The 27,968-nt window shown below is 42.3% G+C and overlaps 1 protein-coding gene and 2 pseudogenes across 1 annotated transcript; 1 reads left to right on the top strand and 2 right to left on the bottom strand.

Annotated features, from left to right (window-relative positions):
- Positions 1 to 760: 760 nt before the first annotated feature.
- On the bottom strand, positions 761 to 6,235 carry LOC140905887 (myelin P2 protein). The gene is made up of 4 exons (XM_073329379.2): positions 6,073 to 6,235; positions 2,669 to 2,841; positions 2,304 to 2,405; positions 761 to 1,009 (listed from the first exon to the last, which is right to left on the bottom strand). The coding sequence occupies exons 1-4, from the start codon at positions 6,143 to 6,145 to the stop codon at positions 959 to 961; spliced, it is 399 nt and encodes a 132-aa protein (XP_073185480.1). The 5' UTR covers positions 6,146 to 6,235; the 3' UTR covers positions 761 to 958.
- Positions 6,236 to 16,420: 10,185 nt separating this feature from the next.
- On the bottom strand, positions 16,421 to 19,297 carry LOC140905886 (fatty acid-binding protein, adipocyte-like; annotated as a pseudogene).
- A 2,719-nt stretch (positions 19,298 to 22,016) lies between these two features.
- LOC140906101 (myelin P2 protein-like) lies at positions 22,017 to 24,226 on the top strand (annotated as a pseudogene).
- The last annotated feature ends 3,742 nt before the right edge of the window (positions 24,227 to 27,968 follow it).

The following is a 27,968-nucleotide window of genomic DNA, read 5'->3' as shown; positions in this document are numbered from 1 at the left end:
AAAGCCATGAAATAAGGATTATTCTAGATAGGATGCTTTCAGTAAAAGTGTCTTAACACCTCCAAAGAAAGATAGTGCCTTGCAGTCTGTACTGTAACATTTCAAACAGAAACAGTCTTGTTCATCCATACATCAAGGAAAGTAGATTCATATCTTCTACGCAGTACATCATCCCTAAGCAGTGGGGGCAAAAGACCTATCTGGCTTCAAGATTAAACTCCATTAGTTTATGGAGGAGATGCTATGATGGGATAACATGATTTTGGCAATTAACTGATCTTTAACTATTAATGGTAAATAGGCCCAATGGCTTTTGATGGGATGTTAGATGGGGTGGGATCTGAGTTACTACAGAGAATTCTTTCCTGGGTATCTGGCTGGTGAATCTTGCCCACATGCTCAGGGTTCAGCTGATCACCATATTTGGGGTCGGGAAGGAATTTTCCTCCAGGGCAGATTGGAAGAGGCCCTGGGGGTTTTTCGCCTTCCTCTGTAGCATGGGGTACGGGTCATCTGCTGGAGGATTCTCTGCACCTTGAAGTCTTTAAACCATGATTTGAGGACTTCAATAGCTCAGACATAGGTGAGAGGTTTATTGCAGAAGTGAGAGGGTGAGCTTCTGTGGCCTGCATTGTGCAGGAGGTCAGACTAGATGATCATAATGGTCCCTTCTGACCTTAATATCTATGAGTCTAAGGAAAGGTGTGCAATTCCCAATAAAGGAAATCAAAACAATTCTACAAGACAGACAAAAGCTACATTTCACATGTCCGGAAGCTTTTATTTAAACACCACGATACTTTGGATTAGTTACACTACGGCTTTGAAATATCATTTGATAATTTAGTTGTTTTCCTGATAAAGGAAATAAGAAAAAAAGGTGCATAATAGATAGAGCTTTGTTCATTGAACTGGGTTTCCAGAGCCACTTCTAGTCCCGTGTAGAGATGGGATTTCCTCACACTCTCTCATAGATTCGAGTGCAGACAACACCCTTCATATCACATTCCTAAGACAAAAAAAGAAGGGTTAATAGAAACTTCTGAATGACAGTGCATAAGCATCTAATCCAAAGACCAAGGAAGTCAATAGAAATATTTCCTATATATTATTTCATTAATTTATATAGATCCCCAAACAGCAAAATTATTTTTTATCCTCCAAGTGGGAAAGGATTCTACTTCAACAGCATAAACTTTCAAAAGAGTGCTTAAAGAAAACCATACTTCATAAAATTAGACATGACGTGGTAGCTAGTCACAGATTTCAAATTTCTTCCAAGAACACATGTTGCCTTCATGAGTATTATTGCAATGACAACAATATCAGCTCTTGTAACTTAATATAGAAATTCACATGACTGCTTTCATTTTAAAAAGAAGTCCCCGCTTCCTTGTAGTGAGTTCAAAGTGTAACTAGATTACAAACATGGACTGTCAATGGAAAAATGAACTTTTCGTTGCAAGGAGACTGATGAACCACCTAAAATTCATAAGTTGCAAATAAACCAAAGGAGCTTCCTAAGACTGTGGGCGGGGATGGCTGTATATAGCACTTTCTACCCCTTGCTGTTCCCTCATACCCCTCTTATTAAAGGATTGGAAAACATGCCTTCTAGTGAGACTCAAGGAGCTCAGTCTATTTACTTTATCAAAGAAAAGGTTAAGGGTGCTTTGATCAGAGTCTTTAAGTACCTACATGGGGAACAGAAATTCGATAATAGCGGGCTCTTCAGTCTACAGACAAAGGTATAACAAGATCCAATGGCTGAAAGTTGAAATTAGATACATTTAGAGTATGAATAAAGCACACATTTTTACCAGCGCAGGGGCAATTAACTACTGAACAACTTATCAAAGGTTGTGGTGGATTCTTCATAATGGCAAATTTTTAAATCAAGACTGGATGTTTTTCTAAAAGATCTGCTCTAGTTCTGTCATAGCTGTTGGACTTGAACAAGAATTAATTCCGGGAAGCCTCTGGCTTGTGTTATGCAGGAGGTTAGAATAGATGTTCACAATGGTCCCCTCGAGCTCTAACATCTACAAATCTATGAATCAGTCTTATCTTTAACTTCACCTTAATATAGAGGGTTTTTTAGGTGTGAGTGGAATATAATGTTTACTTCATTCCCACTTGCTTCCTAAAGTCATTTCTTGACCCACTCTCTCACTATTTCTGTCGTAAGTGAAACCAAAAAGAAGGTGAAAATTGACAGTATAATTAGATTTAAACTATTAAGCTGTTGCCTACATCATTGCAGCATTCAGTGATTAATGGTTAGGGATGGTCTAGTCACTTACCACCACCATTTTCCCATCTACCAATTTTCTCCTTATTGTGGTCTCTTTGCCATTCCACTTCTGCACTTGAACCAGCGACCCTTTTTCTAAGGTTACGACACTCTGCAAAGACCCAAAGAATGAGTCAAAATGTGACTATTTCCCCAGAGCCTTGCATATTAAAGAGACAATTCACTTAACATTGAGCAAATTCCACATTCTCGGCACACAGCCCACTCAGCAACATTCGTTTTATACACAACATTTGCTCCTCTTATGGTCCTTTTCACTGATGGTTTGCAGATTTATGCTTTTAAGGATAAAAAAATCCTCCCATTTGTCATCCAGCAGATCAGAAACCCTCTGAAGGAAATCATTATCCTCACCTTGGTTTTCCTGTCATCTGCTGTGGTTTCATCAAACACTTGGCCCAATTTGAAGGAAATCTCTGTGTTTTTGAAGGTGCTTTCAGCTCTGATGGTTATCACATCCCCTTTCATTCTGATGATCACATTGGGCCTGGCCAGGCCACCTAGTTTCCTGGTGGTTAAGCCCACTCCTGCAAATCAGACATAAAAATACCATTATACTCTATGAAGGAAGAAATTCTTTATCACTTTACAGAGCATCAGAGCAATTTCCTTTTAAACAGATACCACAGTTTGGAATGTGACACTAATTCCTCAGATTCAGAGGCAACATATAAAACTGCATTTCATAGGCTGAGGCATTCCCCAGTCCAGTGTATGTACAGTACACTTCTGTTTATCTGAATGGGCTGGGGGACTTCTGACAGTTTTGGATAGCTGGGCATTGAGATAAACGGAAGTGCTATTCTGAGCTGCAGTTACACTGATAGAGAGATATGGGGAATGAAGAGTGTAATGCTGATGTTTGCTTAATAATTTGTACTTTATAAAAGAGTAAAAAAAACAACTTGAACAACTTTACTGAGTGGTATTAGAATCATTGTGTACATAACTTAATACTGATTAATTCAAATTAAACATAATTTAATTAGTCTTTCCAAGCTGCTGTTGCTGCTGAAACTGGATTTGGTCTCAGTAACTGCAGGTAACCTCTCAAAACCACTGCAAAAATACAAAGTCATTGATTAGCACTAAAGCTATGTCTACACTACTGCCGTAAGTCAACCTATGCTATGCAACTCACGTATTTCACGTTATTCACGTAGCTGGAGTCGAGCTTTACCTTAGGTTGAGTTACCGCAGGGTATACACCGCGGGGGGTTGACAGGAGAAACTCTCCCGTCGACTTACCTTACTCTTCTTGTTGGGGGTAGAGTACAGGGATTGACTGGAGCGTGATCTGCTGTTGATTTGGTGGGTCTTCAGTAGACCCACTAAAACGACTGCTGGTGGATCGATCTCAAAGCATCGATCCCAGATGTAGTGTAGACCTGCCCTAAGAGGCTCTCAGAGGCTAATTTAGAAGTTATTAGCAGGTGACTAATTCACATAGGGCTACTTGGGGACACATTGTGGATTCTGAAAACTAGGATTTTCAGATAAAAGGAATTCAGATAACTGTCTAGTTAGAAACCAGGATATACTGACTACACAAGAATTATGTATTTTCAGGTAGGCAGGAACACAGGCAGCTATTAATCTGCACTGCACCTATGTAGAGAATAGAGCTGGTGGCAAACGTTTTTCACAGAAATATTTTTGAAACATTTTCCCCTTGTCTTTTACTAGTCAAAACATTTCAAAATTCAATTTTTTCAACCAGCTGTAGTAGAGAATCAAAGTATCTAGAATCTAGCACATTTCTGTTTGTACTTCACAACATAAAATATACAAGAGACTAATTGGGGTACTCTTAGTTAGTATTCTCTGTTATGGAAGGGTAGTTACAACATTTAAGTGTCTCTGGAATATCTAAACATCAGTAAAAAGAAAAGGAGTACTTGTGGCACGTTAGAGACTAACAAATTTATTTGAGCATTAGCTTTTGTGAGCTACAGCTCACTTCATCAGATGCATTCAGTGGAAAATACAGTGGGGAGATTTATATACATAGAGAACATGAAACAATGGGTGTTACCATACACACTGTAACGAGAGTGATCACTTAAGGTGAGCTTCCCCCCTCCCCCCGCCCCATACCCCACACTGTTCCTCAGATTTCAGAGTAACAGCCGTGTTAGTTTGTATTCGCAAAAAGAAAAGGAGTACTTGTGGCACCTTAGAGACTAACCAATTTATTAGAGCATAAGCTTTCGTGAGCTACAGCTCACTTCATCAGATGCATATTGTGGAAACTGCAGCAGACTTTATATATACAGAGAGAATATGAACCAATACCTCCTCCCACCCCACTGTCCTGCTGGTAATAGCTTATCTAAAGTGATCATCAGGTGGGCCATTTCCAGCACAAATCCAGGTTTTCTCACCCTCCACCCCCCCCACACAAATTCACTCTCCTGCTGGTGATAGCCCTCAGATGTTCTTGTTCTTGTCAACTGCTGGAAATGGCCCACCTTGATTATCACTACAAAAAGTTCCCCCTCCTCCCCCCGCTCTCCTGCTGGTAATAGCTCACCTTAAGTGATCACTCTCATTACAGTGTGTATGGTAACACCCAGTGTTTCATGGTCTCTATGTATATAAATCTTCCCACTGTATTGTCCACTGAATGCATCCAATGAAGTGAGCTGTAGCTCACGAAAGCTTATGCTCAAATAAATTTGTTAGTCTCTAAGGTGCCACAAGTCCTCCTTTTCTTTTTGCGGATACAGACTAACACGGCTGCTACTCTGAAACTAAACATCAGTGAAAAGTAAACATGTCAAATAGAGAAAAATTCAAATATAAAAGTAAATGGGAGCAAAAAGCTACAAATACAACTGCCATCTACAAGGTTCTTTTTACAAGGTTCACTATACCACACAGCCCACATTCTGGTCAACTAGTTAGAGCAATAGTCTGAGATTTTTATTCTTCATTCTGCCTCTGACTTGCTGCATCTTGGTTTCTTAAATGTAAAATGTGGATAATAATAGTTACCATCTTTGTAAATTCTATGATGTGCTAAATTCAATGAAAGGTACTAGGTATAGTGAGATCAAAGTATTTGTAAAGTACAACATTAGTCACTGCAAATATTCAATGCTGAAATAATTTTCTTAAGACCTGGTGTCTTCCCAAAAACCTCCCTAGCAGAATTTATACCCAAAATTGCTTGTAGTTAGTCAATTGGAATTATTCTGCTACTCTCTTTAACCTTTAAAGTAAAGGGAATTAAGGTCTCAGCAATAACAACAGTAATGTTGAGAGTGACCGCTAGTGCAATCATTATAAAATGATGAAGCCAGTATTAAACTAAAAAAAGAATGCCTAATTTGTTTCATTCCCAGAATTGCTCAGTAACAGATTAATTCATTCATGGATTTAGACCCCAGGAAGCTCAGTGTCAGGAGACAGCAGCACCATCACAAGTTGATGGAATACAGTAAGTGATTGTAAGTTCTAAGTTTAACAGTGTATGCAAGAGGGACAAAAAATATGTTTTTTCCCCCATTTCTCATTAAATGGGAATAAGAGATGCAGATCAGGTAGTTAGTAAATTTATTATAACAAACCAGAGATTTCTGCTTTTCATTTTAAGATGCTGAAATTGAAGAGAGAGAGGGAAAAAAATAAAGAACTACACCACAGATATAACCAGAGTGAAGAGTCCCCAGGCATGGGAAGAAGACATTTTCCAGGAGCAAATAGAAGAAGAAGAGACATTTCCAAACAAAGATTATAAAAATAGCATTTCTCACCCAATTCTTTCATATAATCATCAAATTTTTCACTGGAGACAAGCTTCCAGGTTCCCACAAACCGGTTGCACATTATATTGGCTTTGTGAGGCAGTGTTCCTCAGGAGAAAGGCAATGACAGCAGCAGCTCTTGGTGGGTGGCAAAAGGACTGTGTGAGCTGTGCATGCCTCAATAGCTTCTTTATAAAGATGCCCTGAACTTGTAATTCTCAAGACTGACCAACCAGGAGAAACAACATCAGGGGCAAGACAATGCACACCTTGTCCAAAGCCACTTGTGTTAGTACCAAGACTCAGTGTTGTGCCTGCCACTGCTTCCTCCACTGAATAAAGCAGAATAATCAGGGGGGTGTGGGGGCCAGCACATGAGGTTGCTGTTGCAGTGCCAGGAGAACATTTCAGTGATGCTGCTGTAGTATCTGAGACAAATCATGATGCCAAGCACGGCACCACCCTACTGTGAACATTAATGCTGCCTTCCTCCCAACACCACCACATCTTCCTCTGCCACCATCATCACTGCTATTGTCACCCTGGTGCCAGTGAATTAAGCTAAAGCCACACAGTGGGTCATCTCACAAGGATCTGAACGTGGGGGAGGCTTGGAATTACTTTGTCAAAGTTGCAGAAGCTAGCTGAAACCTGCATCCCAAGCCAGGGGAAAAAATTCATAGGGAAGGGTTGCAGACCAAGCTGGATGACAAGCATCTCAAATAGGGTTATTAAGAGAAAATAGAAAGCCTGCAAGGAATGGAAGATGGGATGGGTCAGCAAGGAAAGCTACCTCTTGCAGGTCAGAAAGCATAGGGGAAAAGTGATAACACTGAGGATGGGGTAAAGATTAAAGATAATCTAGGTACGGCCCAACACCTAAACAAATACTTTGCCTCAGTTTTTAATGAGGGTAATGAGGCATTGGGAGCAGTGGCAGGGCAGCTAATGGGAACAGGTATATGGAAGTAGAAATTACCATCTCTGAGGTCGAAGCCAAACTCAAATGAATAGGACCAAATCGGGGGACCTGAATAATCTCCATTCAGTAGAACATAAAGGAACAGGCATGTGACATTGCTAGCCCAATAGCAAGGATTTTTAATGACTCTTAAACTCAGGGGTCATACTCTCTGACTGGAAAATTGTAAATATAGTACCTATATTTAAGAAAGGAGAAAAAAAGGTGATCTGGGAAACTATGGGCCCATTAGTTTGACCTCAATTGTATGCAAGGTGTTAAAATAGATTTTAAAAGTGAGGGTAGTAAGGACATAGGGGTAATTGGGATAAAATACAACACGGTTTTCCAAAAGATATATTGTGCCAGACCAACCTGATTTCTTTCTTTGAGAAGATAACTGATTTTCTAAATAAAGGAAATGCAGTAGATCTAATCTATCTGGATTTCAGTAAAGCATTTTGTACAGTTCCACATGGAAAATAGGATTAATACTAGAATCAAAAATTGGGTAAGGAACTGGTTAAAGGGGAGAATACAGTGTGTCATGCTGAAAAGTGAACTGTCAAGCTGCAGGGAGGTTACTAGTGTTGTTCCTCAAGGATTGGTCTTGGGACCAGTCTTATTTAACATTTTTATTAATGAGCTTGGCACAAAAGGTGGGAGTGTGCTAATAAAATCTGTGGATGACACAAAGTTGGGAGGTATTGCCAGGACGGAGGAGAACTGGAATATCACACATGACCTTGAAAACTGGAATGATAGAAATGGGATGAAATGTAATAGTGCAAAGTCATGCATTTAGGCACTAACAACAAAAATTTTTGATATAAGAGGGGATCGTATAAGTTGGAAATGACAGAGGCGGAGAAAGACCAGGGTGTATTGGTTGATTACAGGAAAACTATGAGCCGCCAATGTGATGCAGCCATGAAAAAGGCTAGTGCAATCCTAGGGTGCATCAAGTGAGATATTTCCAGCAGAGATAAGGAAGTGTTATTACCATTATGCAAGGCACTGGTTAGACCTCATGTGGCATACTGTGTGCAATTCTAGTCTCCCATGTTTAAGAAAGATGAATTCAAACTAGAATAGGTACAGAGAAGGGCTACTTGGATGATAAGAGGAATGGAGAATCTACCTTACAAGAGGAGACTTAAGGAGCTTGACTTGTTTACCCTAACAAAGGAGATATGATTGCTGTCTGTAAATTGATATGATTGCTGTCTGTCCCCCAGCGAGGGAAAGAAATTATTTAAGTTAAGGAAAATGTTGGCACAAGAACAAGTGGATATAAACTGGCCATCAATAAGTTTAGGCTTGAAATTAGATGAAGGTTTTTAACCATCAGAGGAGTGAAGTTCTGGAACAGCCTTCAGGGGACTAGTGGAGACAAAAATACCTAACTGGTTTTTAAGGCTGAGTTTGATAAGTTTATGGAGGGGAAGGTATGATGAGATTGCCTACAATGGCAATGGCCCATCTGTGACTGCTAATAGCAAATATCTCCACTGGGCAGAGATAGGACACTAGATGGGGAGGGCTCTGAGTTACCATTGAGAATTCTTTCCCAGCTGTCTGGCTGGTGGGTTTCACGCACATGCACAGGGTCTAACTGATCACCATATTTCTGGTTGGGAAGCAATCTTTCCCCAGGTAAGATTGGTGGAGACCCTGGTTTTTTTTTTTTTGCTTTCCTCTCAGTGTGGGGCATGGATCACTTGCTGGAGTGAACTAAAGTAAATGGTGGATTGTCTGTAACTTGAAGCTTATAAATCAAGATTTGGGGACTTCAGTAACTCAACCAGAGAGTATGGATTTATTACATAAGTAGGTGGGTGAGGTTCTGTGGCCTGCAATGTGAAGGAGGTCAGATTAGATTACCATGATAGTCCCCTCTGGCCTTAAAGTCCACGAGTCTTTTAGACAGAGAAGAGCTGGAGGCAGAACACTCAGTAATTAAACTACTGAACCACCTTTCTCTCATGAGTCACCTTCAAAATGACATGTCTATTTGATCTTTTAAACATGTATTTCTTTATTCTGCTCTGTCTTTTACCCTTCCACTTGGAGTTCTCATCACAAACTGTGAAATGCTTTTTTCATCACACTATTAAGACCAAACCCCCACACCTGCTGTTTTTCCCTCCCCCATTACTAGTGGACAAGTGGAGAAGAGAGGTGGTTCATAATATAATGACTATGAGATGAGATGAGACCATTAAGTGGTGATTTGAGAACCCCTGTTTTAGAGTTCCATTATCTAAGTTGCATGACATAGAACCCATCAATGTCCTTGTATTTGCAGGCATATAAAGTTCAGCTTCTAAAAAGGACCATTCATTTTATAACTACAGTGTTGCAGTTAACAAACATGTCTGAAAGGCAGGAGTGTAGATCTCTGTAGTTCAAAGAAATACCAAAAATTCTGGAACACTAAAGTGAACGTATTGTGAGTTGGGTTAAACCTTGTTGTTATGGGTTGGGCGTATCCATTGCTTTTCTTTCAGGATAAGTGTAAAGAAATGGCTGAAACAATCTCAGAAGTACCAAACAAAAGCACGTGGAAAAAGCTTGAGTAGAAAATAAATGATGTGGCCCACGGGTTTTCAAATGCTGGGACTAGGGCTTTCATTGGTGTACATGTGTTTGGGGGTGAGGGTGGCGCGGACACAGAGAGAGAGAAGGCACAAGCTAGGTAGACAGACGTAGCAGAAGTGATGGTAATGAGGTCCTGACAAAAAGCTTTTGGGACACAGAATGCTGTCTGGAAAGGCAGGTTTGAAATAGTGCACAAAGTAGCTATCTACTGCTGTTTGAGTCCTACTGAGTGCAGGAAACAGGACATTATGTATAATCTTTGTAAATAAACAAGATTGCATCAAAGAAAATACCGGGCTCTATCAATTTCTCTTTCTACTGGAAACAACCTATAGGGCCCTGAACTTTGACCAGCAGCTTGGGTCCAAAGGAGTAACAGCATCAACATCACTCATATTTTGCCCCTTACCTTCCCAAATGCTCCTTAGTGGGGAGGGAACTATACTACCTGCTCCTTGGAAGAAATGAGTCTTCTTTCTGAAGTATCTAAATTCTGATCAGATGGTCTTTTTTGCATGATTATAATGTGCTCATGCTTCTGGACTATATTACGTACATTGGGTTCTCAGGCTTACACTGTAAGGATATGCAGAATATTGGGAATATAGATGGTGGGGTTGCATCTCAGGTTGTCATGATGGAAAGAAGAAACAGTATTTATATCAGCTCAAGCTTGAGTTTGGGGCTTCTATCTAATATTGAGATGCCAAATGTGGTACCCAGGAGCAATGAAAAGGGGATCCTATTTGAGTGGGGAAATGATGTGAAGAATGGTAGATAACATGCTGTGGTCTCTGGGACATACCATGAGGGTAGGGGGAGAATTGGGCCTTACATTATTAAATACAACTGTATATGTAAAGAATCTACTTTTATTCCATCAAGTATCTCATAATATTGACAAAAGTAAGCTAGTGTAGTTAAGCTTCCATTACTGCCAGTAGAGCTGGTTGGGAATTTTTTGATAAAATAGTTTTTTGTTGCAAAATGCTGATTAGTTAAACCTTTTTCCCATGAGAGGACCAGTTGGGGTTGCCACCTTTCTAATCATTGGTAATCGGACCCCTGAAGCCCCACACCCGTCCCACCTCTTCCCCCCAAGGCCTTGCCCCTGCTCTGCCGCTTCCATCCAAGGCCTTGCCCCTGCTCCACCTCTTCCCCCATGCCCTGCCCCTTCTATGCCTCATCCCCCAAACCCTGCCCCTCTGCCTCTTCCCCCTCAAGGCTGCACCCTCATTGCTCACTCTTCTCCCACCTCCCCCGTTACTCTCTGGATCATTTCTACCTCCCTCCCCCAACACCAGCTGGGTTCCCTCTGCTCTGGGGCTGAGACAGGAGCTGCTTCAGCCTGACAAGGAGCCTGTCTGCATGTAGGGGTTGGCCCTGGCTGAGTAGGGGCTGGTGTGGGTTAATGACCAGGTGCCTCCCCCAGCCCTGCAGTAACTTGGCTTTTGGCGTTTGATCAGTACATCTGACTGGACACTGCCAAGTTCCCTTTTTGATCAGACACCTGGCAACTTTCAATGGCACCCTGACACAGAAGCCAAAAACCAGTCAGTCTGGGTAAAACCCGGATGGGTAGCAACCCTAGGACCAGTTTTGGCAAACGTTTTGTCAGAAAGTGACTCTGGGCTAGGATGGAATTTCTGTGAAAGCCAGAGAAACACCCTCCCCACATTCTAGCCAATAGTCCAGCAGTTGTGGTGCTCACTGGGGACACAGGAGACATGGAAGAACCAGGTTCTGGTCCCTGCACTACCTGATTTGGGACAGGGATTTTAACCCAGGTCTTTTGCAGCCCAGGTGAGTGCCCTAACCACTAATGCTATTAGCTATTTTGAGTCGAGCTCTCCTGTTGAAGCTGTTCTACTTTGTATAAATAATTAAATATTCATTATGGGAGAAAGAGTGTCAGTCTTTTCAGTTTTCTTAAGAAGAAAGAGTGACCGGGAGTGTAGGGTTGCACCTCTGATATCCGTGAAAATTTTCAAAAAGGTCTCAGTTTTATCCCACTGTGAAATGGGAATTTTTTTGAACTCACTAAACTTCATGCAGGACAGGAAAAGCATTTTCTGCCCTGCTCTATGGCACAGTCCTGATTCCGGTGCTGCAATGGTTGAGCAATATCTGAAATACAGGGGAATGAAAGGTACCAAAAGCAGAACATTTTTTTTAAAAAGTAAAAAAGCGCCAACATGAGAGTAAATCCACAAAATGAAGATTAATGTTAATCTTAGCAGATGTTGTCCATATGACCCGTTTTCCAAAGCACAGATTAATTTATCACATATGTTTCAAAGTATAAACAAAGGCAGCCCCCTTAGAAAAAGTGTCCTAGCTTCTTGGGTAAGTCAGATTCTTCTGTTGTTTCACAAGGCTTCCCCATGTGAATTATACAAGGATCCTACTACAGTTAGTCAACTGGAATTCTTCAGTTTTTCCATTTAATGTTCCCATCCAAAGGGCGGCGCTTTTATAAGGTAACTGCTTGTTGCTGTCATTGGGAGTTGAATGTGCTCAGAAACTCATAGGATCAGCCCTTAAGACATGCAAGGAGAGAGAATTAAGGCTTGTCTACATGGAGTATTAGTCTGCACTAGAGGAGTGTGAATTTGAGCGTGAACTAGCATATACTGGCCCATGTGGACCCTGAAGGTGCACAAAATGTCCCCTAGAGTAGTCCCATTTCAAACAGTACTAAGTTAATGTGCACTAGGGAATGGTTAGTGCACACCAGAAGGGTCCACACAGGCCAGTTAGTGCATCACACATTATTGTACACTAGAATTTACACCCTCTAGCACAGACTAATGCATTGTGCAAGCCCTTAGTCAGAATACAGCAGTTATACTGCAGTACCAGTAATGTTAAGAATGAAAGGACAGTGCATTAATTATACAGATGAAAAGCCATTCTTAAGCTACTCAAACAGTGTCGACATTGCTACCATCCATCCTTGTGTCCCTATGCAGAAACAGCAGCTCATGCAAAGGATTTATAGCTTAGAAAGAAGAATAGCAAGAAATACCAGCACCATCACAAGTGGAAATAGCATATCTTGAAGCCCAAACCTTTTCTCCTAAGCAAATTAAAAAGAGACAGGAATTCCAAGCTCAGGTGAGTGGGGGAAAGATGGTACATTTCCCTTTGTCAGGTTAAGATCAGAATGAAATTCATTTACCTCAGTGAATTAGTAGCAGCGAACAATAGACAGCACAGGAGCCATGAACGAACAGTCCAGGAATAAAGTCTAAATGCAGATTCTCCTTCTCAAAGAGGATGTAATTAGAAAACTGAAAGGAAGCAAATGTGCTTACAAATTTTACAGAATAAAGAAAGAACGAAGATCTGGACAAATATCATCCAGTTAATCTAACTTCATTTCATCATGGAATAATGGAGAAAATAGTAAAAACAAAAAATCTTGGTGAAACTCAGACCCCCACTGAAGTTGCGCTATTTCAGTGGTGCCAGGATTGCATCCTAGAGAATAACAGTGCCATAAGCAGTAAGAAGCATGCCTTTATTTGAAAAAAGTATTGCCAAGCAAACTTGGATATTTTAAACATAGAACAACAAAAAAAAGTGTGTGGAAAATATAATGGAGATAATATTTTAGTCAACCATTTAATACATTAGGCTTGATTCATATTTCACACTATTTTTGAACTGGTGTGAACTCTACTGACATCAGTGGAATTACTTTAGATTTAAATGAGATCAGAATGAGGCCCAATTTCTACATCAGTGCCTAATATTTTTAATGACAGGTTTCAGAGTAACAGCCATGTTAGTCTGTATTCGCAAAAAGAAAAGGAGTACTTGTGGTTAGTCTCTAAGGTGCCACAAGTACTCCTTTTCTTTTTGCTAATTTTTTTAAGTGACTAATATTTTTGGATGCCTTGATATTTTTTGGTATCCAAAATAAAGGGGCTTTATTTTCAGAAAGTGCTGAGCATCTATATCTGAAAATCAGGCCCCTTTAAGTCACTCAAGCAGGACACCCAAAATCACTGTGTTTTGAAAACTTAGACCAAAGTGCCTAAATATTCACCATCAGTTGTGTATGGGGAAGAGCTGAAGTAGGAAATTTCAGCAGAAAACTAACCTTATTCTTCCTTCTTTCATCCCTCAATGACTTTTGCATGATGTTTAAAATCTGAGCCAGTGTCTTGTCTGACTCAAAGAAATGGGTTTAGTCATACCTTAGGAAACTAGGAAGTTGGGAAAAATCTAGTAGGAGATCACCAGCAGTGACAGAGTCACAATGACAATCTAAACCAAGAGCACATTCAAAAATATGGAGATTACTTTTGAACTGGGCAAATAGTTTGAAGAAGCTACAGCAGAGGACATTAATATCAAGGTAAAAAATAGCTGCTGGATATGGGTGTAAATGGGTGTCTCTCAATGTCACTCATTAATAAATCTGCAAATGATTAATGAGAAATGAAATAGCTGGAGAAAATGTCCTACTGGAACTCAAAGGTACCTTGTGTACTAGGTACATAGACCATGGGACTTGTTGAAAATTAGGTGAACTGCTTCATTTTTAAACTGAAGGACTTTGATGGTAAATACTCATTTCCAACCTGGTGTCTCTTCAGAATGTTGTAACCTTAGAGAATGGCTCACTAGTTCAAGTACAGAAGCGGAATGGACAAGAGACTACAGGAAGCTGGCAGATGGGAAACTACCAATTTTTTGGGGCACAGATCCTCAAAGGTATTTAGCTCTCATGGAAATCAATGAGAGTTAGGTACCTAAATACCTTTGAGGATCTGGACCTGGGTGCTACACAGATACAGAGAATATTGGCGCTCTTTCATGCTGTATATAGTTAGGCTTTCAGATGTAGTTTGTGACAAAAGAGGGGATAGAGTGGGGAAGGAACAAGGTAGATGTTGGAGGGTTAACAAAGAAATGGAGAAGCCATAATGAACTGACAGCACTAGAAGCCAATATGCTGCTATATTATTAATTTGCCCTAAGTTGAAAAGCAATTTGAGAAGGATGAAGACCACTCAGTTTAGAGATGGTCTCTAAGTACCCAGCTCACATCTCAGCATCTCCAAAAACACGATGGTGATTGTGTTCAGGATCTCTTTTCTGGTCATTCTCCAACTGACTTCATTATTAACTTTCTGCCATTGGTGTGCCCTCAGAGAAGTCAATTAGAGACTGACCAGAACAGAGAGGATACAAGAAAAGAGGCTTTGCTTGTTAATTTTAAAGGCTATTTAAAATAAAAAAAAAAAATCACAAAATTATACTCATTCCTCTTTCATCTCCTTGGGATATGCAATGCCCCCTCCAGCAGGGTTTGAGCATATGAGACAATGCCCTCTTTCTGTACACCAGATAAACTCCAGCTAAGTTAAGAAAGTTCTATACTGCTCTTTCCTCAAGAAAAGGACTGTTGTACACAGGCATATTTTAAAGCAGCATCACTAATGTGAATTGTTGACAATGTTAAATTAAAAACACACTAGAGTGCAAGTGTATTGGAATTTATAATAAATGAAGTCCCTGGTTTGTGTTGATAATCCAGCCCTAAGTGCATGCAAAAGAGCTTAGCACCCATTTTGGCATCAAAATAAGCAGCCTGATTTTCAAAAGGAGATTAATACATTGGATGCTGAGCTGTTTGGAAAATGGGGTCCTTATGTAGGGGCCTAAAGGAAAGTTGAGTTCTTTTGACAATCTGGCCCCACCTGTGGGCCCTTAGCTTTTTAGGCCACCTTACCCACTAAGACCCATCTGCCTGCCATTCTGAGGGTACTGTTATATTGAATTCACCATACCTTTTCATACTTGTACACCACTTGCCTCCATTAGTGCTCTTGCCCTGGAATGTTTTATACTTCCAAAAGGTATTCTTCCTGCTTTATGGTTTTCTTAGTAGAATTTTTTTTCTTGCTTGGTTTCAGAGTAAGAGCCGTGTTAGTCTGTATTCGTAAAAAGAAAAGGCGTACTTGTGGCACCTTAGGAGACTAACCAATTATTTGAGCATAAGCTTTCGTGAGCTACAGCTCACTTCATCGGATGCATAAAACTGTATGCATCTGATGAAGTGAGCTGTAGCTCACGAAAGCTTATGCTCAAATAAATTGGTTAGTCTCCTAAGGTGCCACAAGTACGCTTTTTCTTTTTTCTTGCTTGTCACCCAATGACAGAAGTCCTTTAGACTGAGAATCACATCTATTTCACATTGTTTTCCCATACTAAGATCCAATATTAAAATGGAGGAAGAAAGTCTTCATCTCTGGGGGAGGAATTCCATTCCTGTGGAAACTTCCCCCTTTAGAAAATTGTGACTATTTACCTGTCTCCCGCATATGGAGACTGAGTTCTGTCAGAAGAGCTTTGAGTGTTATAGCCAGATGCACAAAGATGTTGTCACCATTGCTGCAACCCTATGAATCAGCTTGATTACTTGGTATTTATTAAGATTAAATCTACCTACTCTTGCCATAGTACTCTACCTACTCTTCCCTAAAGGAAGGGAGTCAAAAGTTACTGGACACCCTGGTCCTTCCCCAGTTTGTTAAGACCCTCTGCCCCCCCCTCCCATTAGCTAGTGCTATATTGTACAAATTCCAAAACCACCATTTCTAGACAGTTGAATGTTTTATTGCATAACCACAAGAGTTCAGATTAGCTACAACACTGCTTTGGCATAAAGTCTGTAAACAGTCTGGTTCGGTCACAAAGTAGACTTGTGGAGCTTCACTCCTGGAACTGAGCTGGTTCTCCACAACTTAGATCCCAGTCCATTATGGAGACAGGGTTTCTTCATGCAGTTTCATAGACTCTAGTGCAGATAACATTGTTCATGGTACATTCCTAGGAGGACAGATTGTTGAACAAATGTATGTTAGGCAGCAAATCAAGTACTCACTTTTTATTTTAAACCAATAGCAAGCTTTAGATAACACCTCCATTCCTCCCTTCAAGGAAGTTAATAGGGAACAACTCAAACTCTCTGTACCTAAGGAGTGTATAGGCCTCTCAATCACAGTTTGGTCTCAGCAGGAGGCCAACCTGACAGGAGTATTTTTAATATTCAAGGCAGCATGCGGAGGGAGCATAGGCACCATTTACTTAGCATAGGAACTGCCCATATATGTTTTCTCTGAAACATCCTGGGTTCAGAGTTGCTACAAAAATTCCTTTTTCCAGCACCCAGGAAACAAGAGCAGGAAGAAATATGGCAAAGAGCCACATTGTCAATTCAGTAGTGACAGATCACATGTCAGTCAACATACCACAATGACAAGCAATGATGCAAGCTCACCAGTCAGTGTGTTAGACTATCATGCTGGGATAGTGGCTCTGCAGGGGATGGTGGGGAGTGTCTTTTACAAGAAGATTTACTACAACTGGTCAAGACTTAGATTTTCATGAAAAGGGACACAACTTTCATGAGAATTTGACTTTTGGACTTTTACCCACTCATTGTTACACAGCTTTATGTGCACATTTTTCTTCACTTCACAGTTTGGGATAGGCAGATGGAAGGCTAGGAGAATGCCCATGCCTTGAGGGCTTCTCCAGCTCTTCCATCTTTAACACTCCTGAATTTTAGTGTGCAAGTCTCACTAGTTTTGAGGTTACAGCCCCACCCCCATTCTATCATAATTCACATCCTACATGTTTCCATCCCACCGCCTCATTAGAAGCCAATATGGAACACATGTTGCATTCAGTGATTAAATACCAGGCATTAACTCACCACTACCAGCTTCCCATCCACCAATTTTCTTATTAATGTGGTCTCTTTTCCATCCCATTTCTGCACCTGAACCAGTGAGCCATTGTCTAGTGTTATGATGCTCTGCAGAGACAAGAAAACAAAGTGTTGCTATTTAGTCTGTGTCCCGCAGATTAAAGGAGATTTGACCACAAGTCCAACATTAACAGACCCCAGTTGACTGGGTATACCTATAGTTCTGCATAACACTTGTAGTACTTTCTTCATGTTAGACATGCTAACTTCAAGAGCAGTTTTGAAATCCTTTCCCTCCCACAACCCCAGCTGGTGATAAGGAAGACTCCCCTTAACTTTCCTGTCATCTGCTGTGGTCTCCTCAAACTCCTCACCCAGCTTGAAAGAGATCTCTGTATTTTTGAGGGTACTTAATGTTCTGATGGTTACCACATCTCCATTGGTGCTTATGATTACATTGGGCTTGGCCACACCAACTATTTTCCTGGTAGCAAAGCCCACACCTGTAGATCATGCAGGAGACTATATTAGATAGTCTATTCACTTCCAGAACACCCTCTTGCCTAGTGTTATTGCTTTCAACTAAGGGAAGGCAGGGAACCAGGGATTTAAAACATTCATGACTTGTTTCCGTGAGAATCTGCCCCTTGCTCTATTTTAGTAATCCTACATTTCAGAGGCTGCCTGAAACTTCTGATAAGGGCATTCCAAGCCCAGTCCAGGGAGTATGAAGTGAGGATATTTTTGGTACAGCCACTATTCTGAAGTGCAATGCCATGCAAATTCAATCCTTTTACTGAATTGAACATTCAGTTGCATATGCCCTTGGAGTTTAAAGGCCAAGAGAATCCTGGTGAGTCAATTTCACCAAGTTATGCAACCTTTAGTTTCCAGAGAGCATAAATGCTTTTAAAGGGATTTAGACCCCTCCTCCCCAAACAAACAGTTTGCTACAGAACTAGTAGCAGTTGAAAAGTGACTAAAAGGCAACACTTGTGCTCTCCATAAGATTTAGGAGAGTTTTCCAGGGTGCTCAAGTCTCATTAAGAAAAACAGGATTTAGAAGTCTGAGAATTTTGCTTCTAGTCTCTAAATGAAAGACTTGTTAGATTACAGTACTAACTCAGAAGAAGCTAGTCAGAGTCTCCAGTCAGTCTATGGGAGAGATAAGACCCTTTAAAGTCAACTTCAATTTAAAACTAGGAGTCTTTAGAGAAGCATATTACCCAGTCAAGACTTCTCCAGGTATCTAGTCAGGAGTCCATGCAATTCCTTAATTTAAGCACACACTAGCCAGCTAGCAGCAACTACTTCCAGTCCCTAGGGTACTTAAATTCCAGTTCTAATGAACTAGAAATTCTAGTACTCCAATATCAACATAAGATCGTACTTCAATGAAACAACCACTTAGACAGAAATCCAGATTAGACAAGTGTTTAATTACGGATCTTATTATAGTCTCAGCATTCTACTGCTTTGTGTTTCCAAGGGGCAAAGGTACTGAGTACTCCAATGGATTTTTCTACCCTAGACAATAGCACTACTGAATTATTTCTACTAGAAGTTAATTATGCATTATTCAATTAACAGGATACCACTCCCTCCAGTCCAATTCTTTCTACATTAAGAAGCCTGAACACACTAAACCAAGCAACAGGCTTCCCCAAGAACTCTGCAGTTTAAGATAGTGTGGCTAAGACAGTTAATCAGCCGGGGGGTGGGCAGGAGCAGGGAAGGAAGCCCTCAGTGAATAGTACAGGAAAGTCCCTAAAGCCAGGAAGAAGAAATCTGGATTAAAATGCAAATTCAGTGATCTTTCCCTAAGAAGACACAGATACAACCAGAAGTAACCCCACATAGCATTCCTTACCCAGTTCTCTCATATAATCCTCAAAGTTTTTACTAGAATTGAGTTTCCAGGTGCCTACAAATAGATCATACATTATGTGAGGCTTGTTAAACAGGCTTCTACAGGAATCAAGCAACAACTCTCACTATCAGACAAGAAGGTAGTATGACTTCCATAAGACCACATCACCTGTTTAAAAAGGATCCTTGACCATGTGACCCTCTGGGATGACCAATGGTGAGAGAGAATATCAGGAACTCCAATTTGAGCTCCTTTTTTTTTTTCCTTCTTAGTAGGTCATAGTGTTGTTATTCCTTTATTTTCTCTCATTGGCACATGGATCACTGTGTTCTCAGCACTTAATGGTCTTTAGCATTCAAAAATAATGTGCATTAAAGAAAAATATTTAAGAAGCATTTTGTTCAGGAAGAAAAGTCTACAGCATTAGGCCCTGATCAGTGGGACAACTCACAGTGCTTAATAAAGTTAAGCACATGTGTAAATTTTTGCAGGATTGGAGTCTGAATCAGTTTCTGTTCACCTGACATTTCTTGCACCTGCTTAGACCTTGCTATGATCCCAGGAACAGATTTTTGCCCTTTTCCTGCAACTGAATGTGCATGAGTGGATCTCTCTGCCCACTTGGAACCCTGTTGTTAGTTGCAGGATCTGTGTGATATTTTATCCTAACCCCATTAGGGTTGCACATCTATTAAAATAAATTGTATTGTTCCTATCCACGGAATTCTAGTGCTAATTATTGTTATTTGTTAAGTGCCAATGGTGTGCTTACTGCAGAATGGGACAGCAAAGGAGACAATGTTCCTGCTCTTAGAAGCTTATGCCCAGATCCTCAAAGGTATTTAGGCACCTGAAATTCATTGAAATCAATGGGAGACAGGTGCCTAAATACCTTTGAGGATCTGGGCCTTACAGTCTAAACAGATGGACAGCAAAAAACACACTGGTAGAGCCATGCTAAGGTTTGATCATAGAAATTTATGCTCCCTACCTCTTGTTGCATTTCTCCCCTCTTTATTAAACAAATATAGTTAGAGTAATAGATTTTAAGACTAGAAGGGAGCATTATGATCATCTGACCTCCTGCAGAACACAAGCAACAGATTTCACACAGAACACACTCGAGCACACCTAGCACTCCTAGGCTTCATGTTAGAAGTGAGTTTTGAGGAGAGGGACCTCACTGAGGAGCTTCCTATCAAAGCTGGACCTCTCTGATCAAACCAGACAGCAGGTCTTTTTTCTGTCAAGGTTTCGGTAGCAGAAAGTGTAGTATGCTTGGGCAGGGCGGAGATTTCAGGTCAGTTAAACTGATAAATTTCTGCGGCTCTGGTTGGGTATCTAAGAGGATTCTCCAATGAAGCGCCTGCTCTTTGTTGGTTTAAGCCCTGATTCTGTAAGGGGGCTCCGTGGAAACCCATGCGTCTGACTAGATGTTCCTTCCAGCTGCATTACAGGCACAGGCTACACTCTTCTCCACATGTCCCTTCCAACACTTACTTCCAATTACTTCACATTTCTCTTAACTGGGCTTCCAGCAAGTCTTCATTACTTATACCTTGTACAGACTGAGCATTGTTGTGATGATCACAATCACCAGCAATCTTAAATGGGCTATCTAGACAGTAACAGATTGATTTTAAGGTGGTCTTGTCAGTTTTTGAAGTCATGGAAGGGGTTTGGTGGTATTTGAGACCTAGCTCCCCTGCACACACCGCACTCTCCCAGTGAGCAGCATCTTGGCATGTATCTGTGTTCTGGCACCACCCACTATTAGAAGTTCCACTATTGTGATTTATATCAGGGAAAGTGTGGTCTAGTGATTGGAGCACTAGACTGGGACCCAGAGAAGACTTGGATTTTACTCTTAGCTCGTGGCACTGTGCCTTTGTTTCCCCTCCAACCCTTTGCCTTGTGTATTTAGATTGTCAGCTATTTGGGGCACAGACTGATATGTTTGTACAGCACCTAGCACAATAAGGCCCTGATCTCGATTGGGCCTCTAGGCACTATGTCTAAACACAAATAGTAACTAATATTAGTATTAGAAGGCAATTGAGCTTTTGCCATAGTGGCCAATGCACCATTTGCTGGACCCTCTTCCTAACTGCCCTGTGAAGTTCCAGTGCCAGAAAGCAGCACTTCAAGCACTGGTGTCAGCTCCTGCCAGTGGGAACATTCTGCTGGTGTAGAGCCATTGTGGAAGTTAAAGTTGGGCATCTGGGCCCAAGCAGGGGGGCAGGAACAATTTGTATAGTGGGGGTGCTGAGAGCCATTGAACCAAACTGTAAACCCTGTATGTGATGGAAACCACTTCAAGCCATGCGGTCCTGCCACACCCCCAGGACCCCTAGTTCAAGCACCTATAGGCCCAAGTGCTTTATAAATAACATTATTAATGGCATATGATTAGGAGTTTTTTTGAAACAATTAGCTTCTTGAGCCTTCATACATCTCTTTAAGACTGTGCTGCTCTTGTCTTGGAATGGTGATTTTCTTTTTTTGTTTTTTATTTCTGGAGAAGCTATGTTTTAAATTGGGGCTAAAATTGTGATTTTTTTATATCCTGTGCTGTATTTACTGACTGTGGGTTTGTGCTAAAAGAAATCAAACTAAAATTCTATTCACTGGAGTCCATGATAACTTTCCTGACTGGTTATCTCATAATGTCACATGTTCAGATCAGCTTTAAAAACAGACTTTCAGGGTGTGTATAGCTTAGGCTCTTTTCTTGGCTCTCTTTGAGAGTTGCTATTGTTTTCTTGAGTGTGTCTACTGAGCAAATCCTCACAATGTGTGACCTGTTCCTAGGAACTTGGAAACTCAGCTCCAGTGAAAAATTTGATGATGACATGAAAGAGCTGGGTGAGAAATGTTGTAATGTGTGGGATTTAGAAAGGATATGTTCTAGTTGAACTCTGCTCCTACATTTCTTCACTCTGCAGCTTCCCAGTGCTCATTTCTTCAGAAGGGACATGAGGGGTTTATTTTGAGAACTGTAAGCTGACAAGGGAAAGTGGCTTTCTGATGTGAACTGTTCTCATGAATGCTGCCCCTTGAGCTGCTCTTAGTGGAAGACTGAGCATGTCTTTTGGGGGTGGGGGAGGTAAATGGACTACGGAAAGGAGAGAATAATAGGGGTGAGGTGCCTGCTGTGTACATAAGTAAACTAAACATTATGAAACTTAAACTCTAGGTAACATGGGGTCTAGAGCTCCATTGCATTGCATCTCATGTAGTCACTTTGCACAGGTGTATCAAATGCTACCTATCTTAACTGATCTTGTTATCACTTTGCATGAATGACTCAAAGTGCAAACTAGTAAAGAATTAGACCCATAGCATTGTTTCAACAAAGCTTTGTTCACCTTACAAGTGAACTGGAATATCTTGCTGACTTTTAGACTCTACCGCAACAAGGAAATTGATGTAGGTGCCTTTCTGTAATTTACTCAAACTATACATGAGAGGACTGCTCTGTGAGACATGATACAAGCACAAGTGTAACATTGATGCTGTTTCTTCGTAAGACTACTATATAAATTTTGCTTCACCTCAGTTGGACTAAAGGATCTAAGCCAGAGGTGGGCAAACTATGGCCCACGGGCCACATCCAATCCACGGGACTGTCCTGGGGTGGAGGTTTGTGGGGGAGGCAGTCAGGAGACAGGGAGCGGTGAGGGTTGGAGGGGGGTGGGGTCCCATGGGGCCCTGGGGGGGGGACAGAGAGTGGGGGAGTTGGATGGCGGTACGGGAGGGTTGCAGGGGGGGACAGGGAGTGGAGGGGGTGGATGGGTCAGGGGTCCTGTTAGGGGGTGGGGTCACAGGGGGGAAGGGGCAGTCAGGGGACAGGGAGCAGGGTGGGTAGGATAGGGGGTGGGGTTCTGGGTGGAAAGTTGGGGCAGGGGGTCCTGGGAGGGGGCAGTCACGGGACAAGGAGCAGTAGGGGTTGGATGGGTCGGGGATTCTGAGGGGGGTAGTCAGGGAGTGGGAAGTCCGAGGGGGTGGATAGGAGGCGGGGGCCAGGCTGTTTGGGGAGGCACAGCCTTCCTACCTGGCCCTCCATACCATTTCACAACCCCAGTGTGGCCCTCTGGCCAAAAAATTTGCCCACCCCTGGTCTAAGCACTACAGTAACAAACTGCTGGTACAGAGAGCATAGGAGACTAGTCCTACTCTTATTCCTTTAACTTTTATCCCATGACCTTAACGAGTATCTGAGACATCTTGTAACTTGCAGGTGTGAGTTTAGCCACCAGGAAACTGGGCAGCCTCACCAAACCCACTGTGACCATCAGCATTGATGGGGATGTGCTAACAATCCAAACCAAGAGCACTTTCAGAAGTATTGAGGTCTCCTTCAAGCTTGGGAGGAGTTTGAGGAAACCACAGCAGATGACAGGAAAACAAAGGTGAGGGCTAAACAATGGGGGCAAAGTGACAAGCCTTATAGAGGCAAAAACCCCAATCTTTCCTAACCTCCTGCAGACTGAATAACTTCTAACCTGCAGGACAGTGGGCTAAACTCTTTACTTTGAGGTTTGTGTTTGTTTTTGGTAGAGTATTGTAACCTTAGATGATGGCTAACTGACTCAGGTGCAGAAGTGGAATGGCAAGGAGACCACAATAAAGAGAAGATTAGTGGATAGGAAGGTGGTGGTTCCATTCCTGCTATTTGATCACTGAGCAGTGTATCTCCACAGTAAATGCTTAGCAAGTTGAACTGTAGCAAAGATGACTGACTAACTTTTTTTAACCTGAAGGAAACTCTTAGAGGCAAAGAACTCTACCTTATGTCAGCATTGCATTGTTGCTTCTCTAAGTGTTTTCTGAAAACCATGTGTGATAGTACTTGTTGAACTGCATATGGAGGCATTTTAAAATCATACTGTGATAACTTCCCCCTTTTTAGGAATGTACCACGAACAACGTCACGTGCATCAGAATATATGAGAAAGCAAGAGGACATCAATCCCTGCCCACTGGACTAGAAACTCCCTGAGATGGCCCTTGACAAGAAAGCTCCAGTACAGGCTTCTGTTTCCAACTCCAATGTGTACAGGCTTGTCTCAGAGTAACAAAAACGCTTTCAGACACTGAATATTGGAGGCCATATTCTTTGTTAGCTTGTAACTATGCCTGAAGATTTGACCTTCAGAATTGTAAAAACAGAGGTGAGATGAAGGTGTCCAGTCCACCTTCTCCAGCCTACTCTGTCCTCCTCTATTCTTGTAGAATAATAATGTTTCCAAGTTGCTTGTCTATTCTAGTTTAAAGTGCTTTAAAAATCCCACTAATTCTTTCTAATCTATGTAAGGGGACAGTTGCCCCTTACTAACATTCAGTGGGGGTGTTTTAGTTGCTAGCTCCCAGTACTAAAAGGGGGAAGGGTCGATGGGGAATCAGTTCCTTGAGACTGCCAGCCCTCAGGAACAATGGGGAGAGGCCAATGCTCCAGGTCAGCCTGAATGACAGGGCGGGCAGGCTAATCAGGGAGTCAGGAGGCCAGGGAGGTCCCGTCCTCCATGTGAGCTGGAATTTCCTGGGTCAGACAGAGTGGGGCCCAGCTAAGGAGAGAGCAGGGGCCCAAGTTGAGCTGGGGAGCAGAGCTGTGTCAGATCCAGAGGGACCAGACCCTGTCCTGGGAGCAGAGCTGCAGCCCCAAAGCCAGAGGCACAGCCCAGAGAGAGCAGACCTGTCCTGGGAGCAGAGCTGCAGCAACCAGAGCCAGAGGGGCCAGAGAAGCAGCCCAGGGAGCTGGAGGCAGAGCAGCAGCAGCAGCGCAGAGACCGAGTGGTGCAGCTGGGGCTGGAGCAGTCTGGAGCTGGGTGCAGTGAGCAGCTGGGGAGACCGAGGGGGACCCTGGGCAGTGGGCCCAGCACAGGGAGATGCCTCAGCCAAGAGGCTCTGCAGGCCAGGCTTGGATCATAACCGTGACAGGGCGGGGGCGACACTGGGAAGAAGGGTCCTACCACTTAGAGCCTGAGAGCGTGAGGCCACCACCAGAGCAAGTGTCCAACCCACAGCATCCCTGCAGCACAGCCAGGGCCTGAGAGGAAGGCCTGGGACTTACAAGGAACAGACTGTGAACTGCCCTGACATTCCAGAGACGCTGTTTGTGATGTTTCCCGCCACAGAGCGGGTTGATGTGTTTCCTTTAACCTTTCCCATTTTCCCTTATTCTTTTTAAAATTAATTGTTGATTAAATAACTTGCATTTGCTTCAAATTGTATGTAATGGTCAGTGGGTCAGAAGTGCCCAGTGCAGAGAGTACCCTGGAGTGGGGACACCCTAGCCCCTGTCCTAGCTGACGACAGCCGGGTTGGGGGTCGAGCCTCCTAGGAATCCTGGGCCCAGCCTTGTTGGGGTTACGAGGACTCCGCCAGACGGAGTGGAAGGGTAGCCCTCAAGGGCAGGGAGGCCACTGGTTAAAGGAAGTGGGAGCAAGGACTCAGATCCTTTTGCTTGCCCACTTCACCAGGGTAGTGCAGAAGCCAGGAAAGTTCCCCACAATAGCGGGACTATTCCCCTGCTTACATCTAGTCAAATAGATCTATTTTAGTGAAAGTCCCCTTCTAGAAAGCTTTTCTATAAATATAAGCTTGGTTTTTGGAAGTTGTATAAAGGCATAAGTGCCTAATTCCCTTGAGGTTTGTGAATATTCCATCCTAATATTATAGGAACGCTTTCTTAAGTTATGTCCCCTTGATCTACCCAAAACCACAACATCTTCCCCACAGACATCTAAACTGTACATTAATATCTTAATTCTTGTCCTCCCCACTGCTGTAGTAATCTTAAAGGCTGTATCTCCTTCCCTAACTGACTATATTAGAGATTAAACAAATTTAACATGGAGCCTCACATGATGGGACCCAGGGTGCAACTTTCCCCCACCTCTGTATGCTGGATTACCACTGCTTAACTCATAGGGTGAGTCACATTCCTCATAATACACAAACCAATAATTCACACCAAAGTCTCTATCTTAACGCATGAATGGGCTGGATGCCATTCTAATTGGTCTGAAGAAATGCAATGCACAACAGAATATACAATGCTTCCCTTGAGAGTACACTGCTATATTTCCTCACCTAAAAATACCAACTGATGAAGGCAGCTGCTTTTCTCAAACACCCATGTTAAATAAATGAATGATATTGATGCAAACGAGGAAGAGTACTTTTGATCTCCTTCTTCTGAAGCATCAGGGATGGCCATGACTAGAGCTGGTACATGGGAAGGGGTGGGCCAGGATTCTGGGGTGGCACCAAGCATTTTCTCTCCGATCACCAGATGTGGGGTTTGGAAGGAATTTCCCCCTAGGTCAGATTGGCAGTGATCGTGAGGATGGGGGGGGGTGTCCCAGATTATTTGGGTATATCTCAATCATTTCCCTGTCACTGTGGGGGCCATGGGCAGTGGTGTACCTCAGTCCCTCCTATTTTCTGCCTGTGGAACATAATAGTCTAGTCTCTTATGGGCTGTGATACTTAACTCTAATTTCAGTTGTTGGATCTAGCGTGAGCCTGCTGGCCTGGGTTATACAGCAGATCAGTCTAGATGAGCTGGTGGTCCCTTCTAGCCTTGAATGCTATTGTTCTATCTGAAAGTGTAATCCACAGTGAACTCAAACTTTAGCAGAGCATTCCCAGCCAGCTTTTCTTTGAGGACAAATCTGACAGCACAAATGCCGTTCTTAGGGAGATTAAGCACAGTAGTTCTTTCTGTTACCTTGCACCTTGATTAGTCACTTACACATGTGTTTACAATGAAGCCAGGCTGATCAGCTAGCTTTTTATACTCGCTCTGTAATGTACAGAGGAGAGAATTGACCTGTCTCTGGAATGTGGTACTGTTCACTGTAGCTTCTCTTCTATGAACCAGTCCTTGAAAGAAGAACATGGGTGTGTGCCAGTCTAGTCATTCAATTTACACAAAACAATTAAGAAGCTGCAGCATAGGGGTGTCTTCTTAAGATCCCATTCCTAGAAAAGCAACAAACAATTCCACTGCTATAATTAAACAGATAAAAAAGGAGAGAAAATAAGAATATTCAGCCCAAGTCTTTACATCAATACATTAGGCCCTAAGAGTAGGATGGATGAAACTTTTAACTTTTCATGCACTTCTCCCTAGGGAACTTACCATTTTATCTTCCCCATTACTCCTGGGGTTGGGAATGCTTCTTCTTTCCGGTAGTCTGCATTTAGTACAGTAGACTTGCTTTCTGGGTCCTGAGGGCTTTTGTTTGCAGAAGTCCTCATCCAAACCCTACCAGCAACGTGTCTATCTCAAGTAAGGTGAACCCTTGCAGAAGCCACCTAATAACTTTACCATCCAGGCAGCCTGGAGACAGGCTTGCAGAGCCTGCAAAATCATCAGCCCAAGAAGACAGAGGTTAGGGCAGCTTGGAATGTGCTAATTCAGACGATCTCATGGGGAGATTTCACTGTCATCAGAGTCTAAAGGTGTCTTCCTGTGAGTGGAAAAGGTGGGGATATTGCACATGCTTGAGCTCCAGGGGGTAAATCTTGCCTACTGACTGTATGGTTCAAAATGCAGAAAGCAGCATCAGCTTAGTTAAAAAGCTGGCACGCAGCTGGCAGCATCAGAAAAACTCTGCCCACTTGGCACTCCGGGGGGTGTCTCAGCATGAAGGAAAAGACAGGATGAGGCTCATGTTATACAGTGTTGAAGATGACAGTGGTGGGCTATATAAAGGAGACTAAAATGAGTCCTC

The sequence above is a fragment of the Lepidochelys kempii genome, chromosome 2 (genome assembly GCF_965140285.1).
Source record: "Lepidochelys kempii isolate rLepKem1 chromosome 2, rLepKem1.hap1, whole genome shotgun sequence".
Taxonomy (NCBI): domain Eukaryota; kingdom Metazoa; phylum Chordata; order Testudines; family Cheloniidae; genus Lepidochelys; species Lepidochelys kempii.
This window is presented reverse-complemented; position numbering and strand designations above follow the sequence as displayed.

Excerpts from the sequence above, each read along its gene's own strand:
- LOC140905887 (XM_073329379.2), bottom strand. The coding sequence starts at position 6,145 with ATGTGCAACCGGTTTGTGGGAACCTGGAAGCTTGTCTCCAGTGAAAAA. Across the intron at positions 2,842-6,072 it reads TGATTATATGAAAGAATTGG|GAGTGGGCTTAACCACCAGG; the intron begins GTGAGAAATGCT and ends TCTGATTTGCAG. Across the intron at positions 2,406-2,668 it reads CAGATGACAGGAAAACCAAG|AGTGTCGTAACCTTAGAAAA; the intron begins GTGAGGATAATG and ends GGGTCTTTGCAG.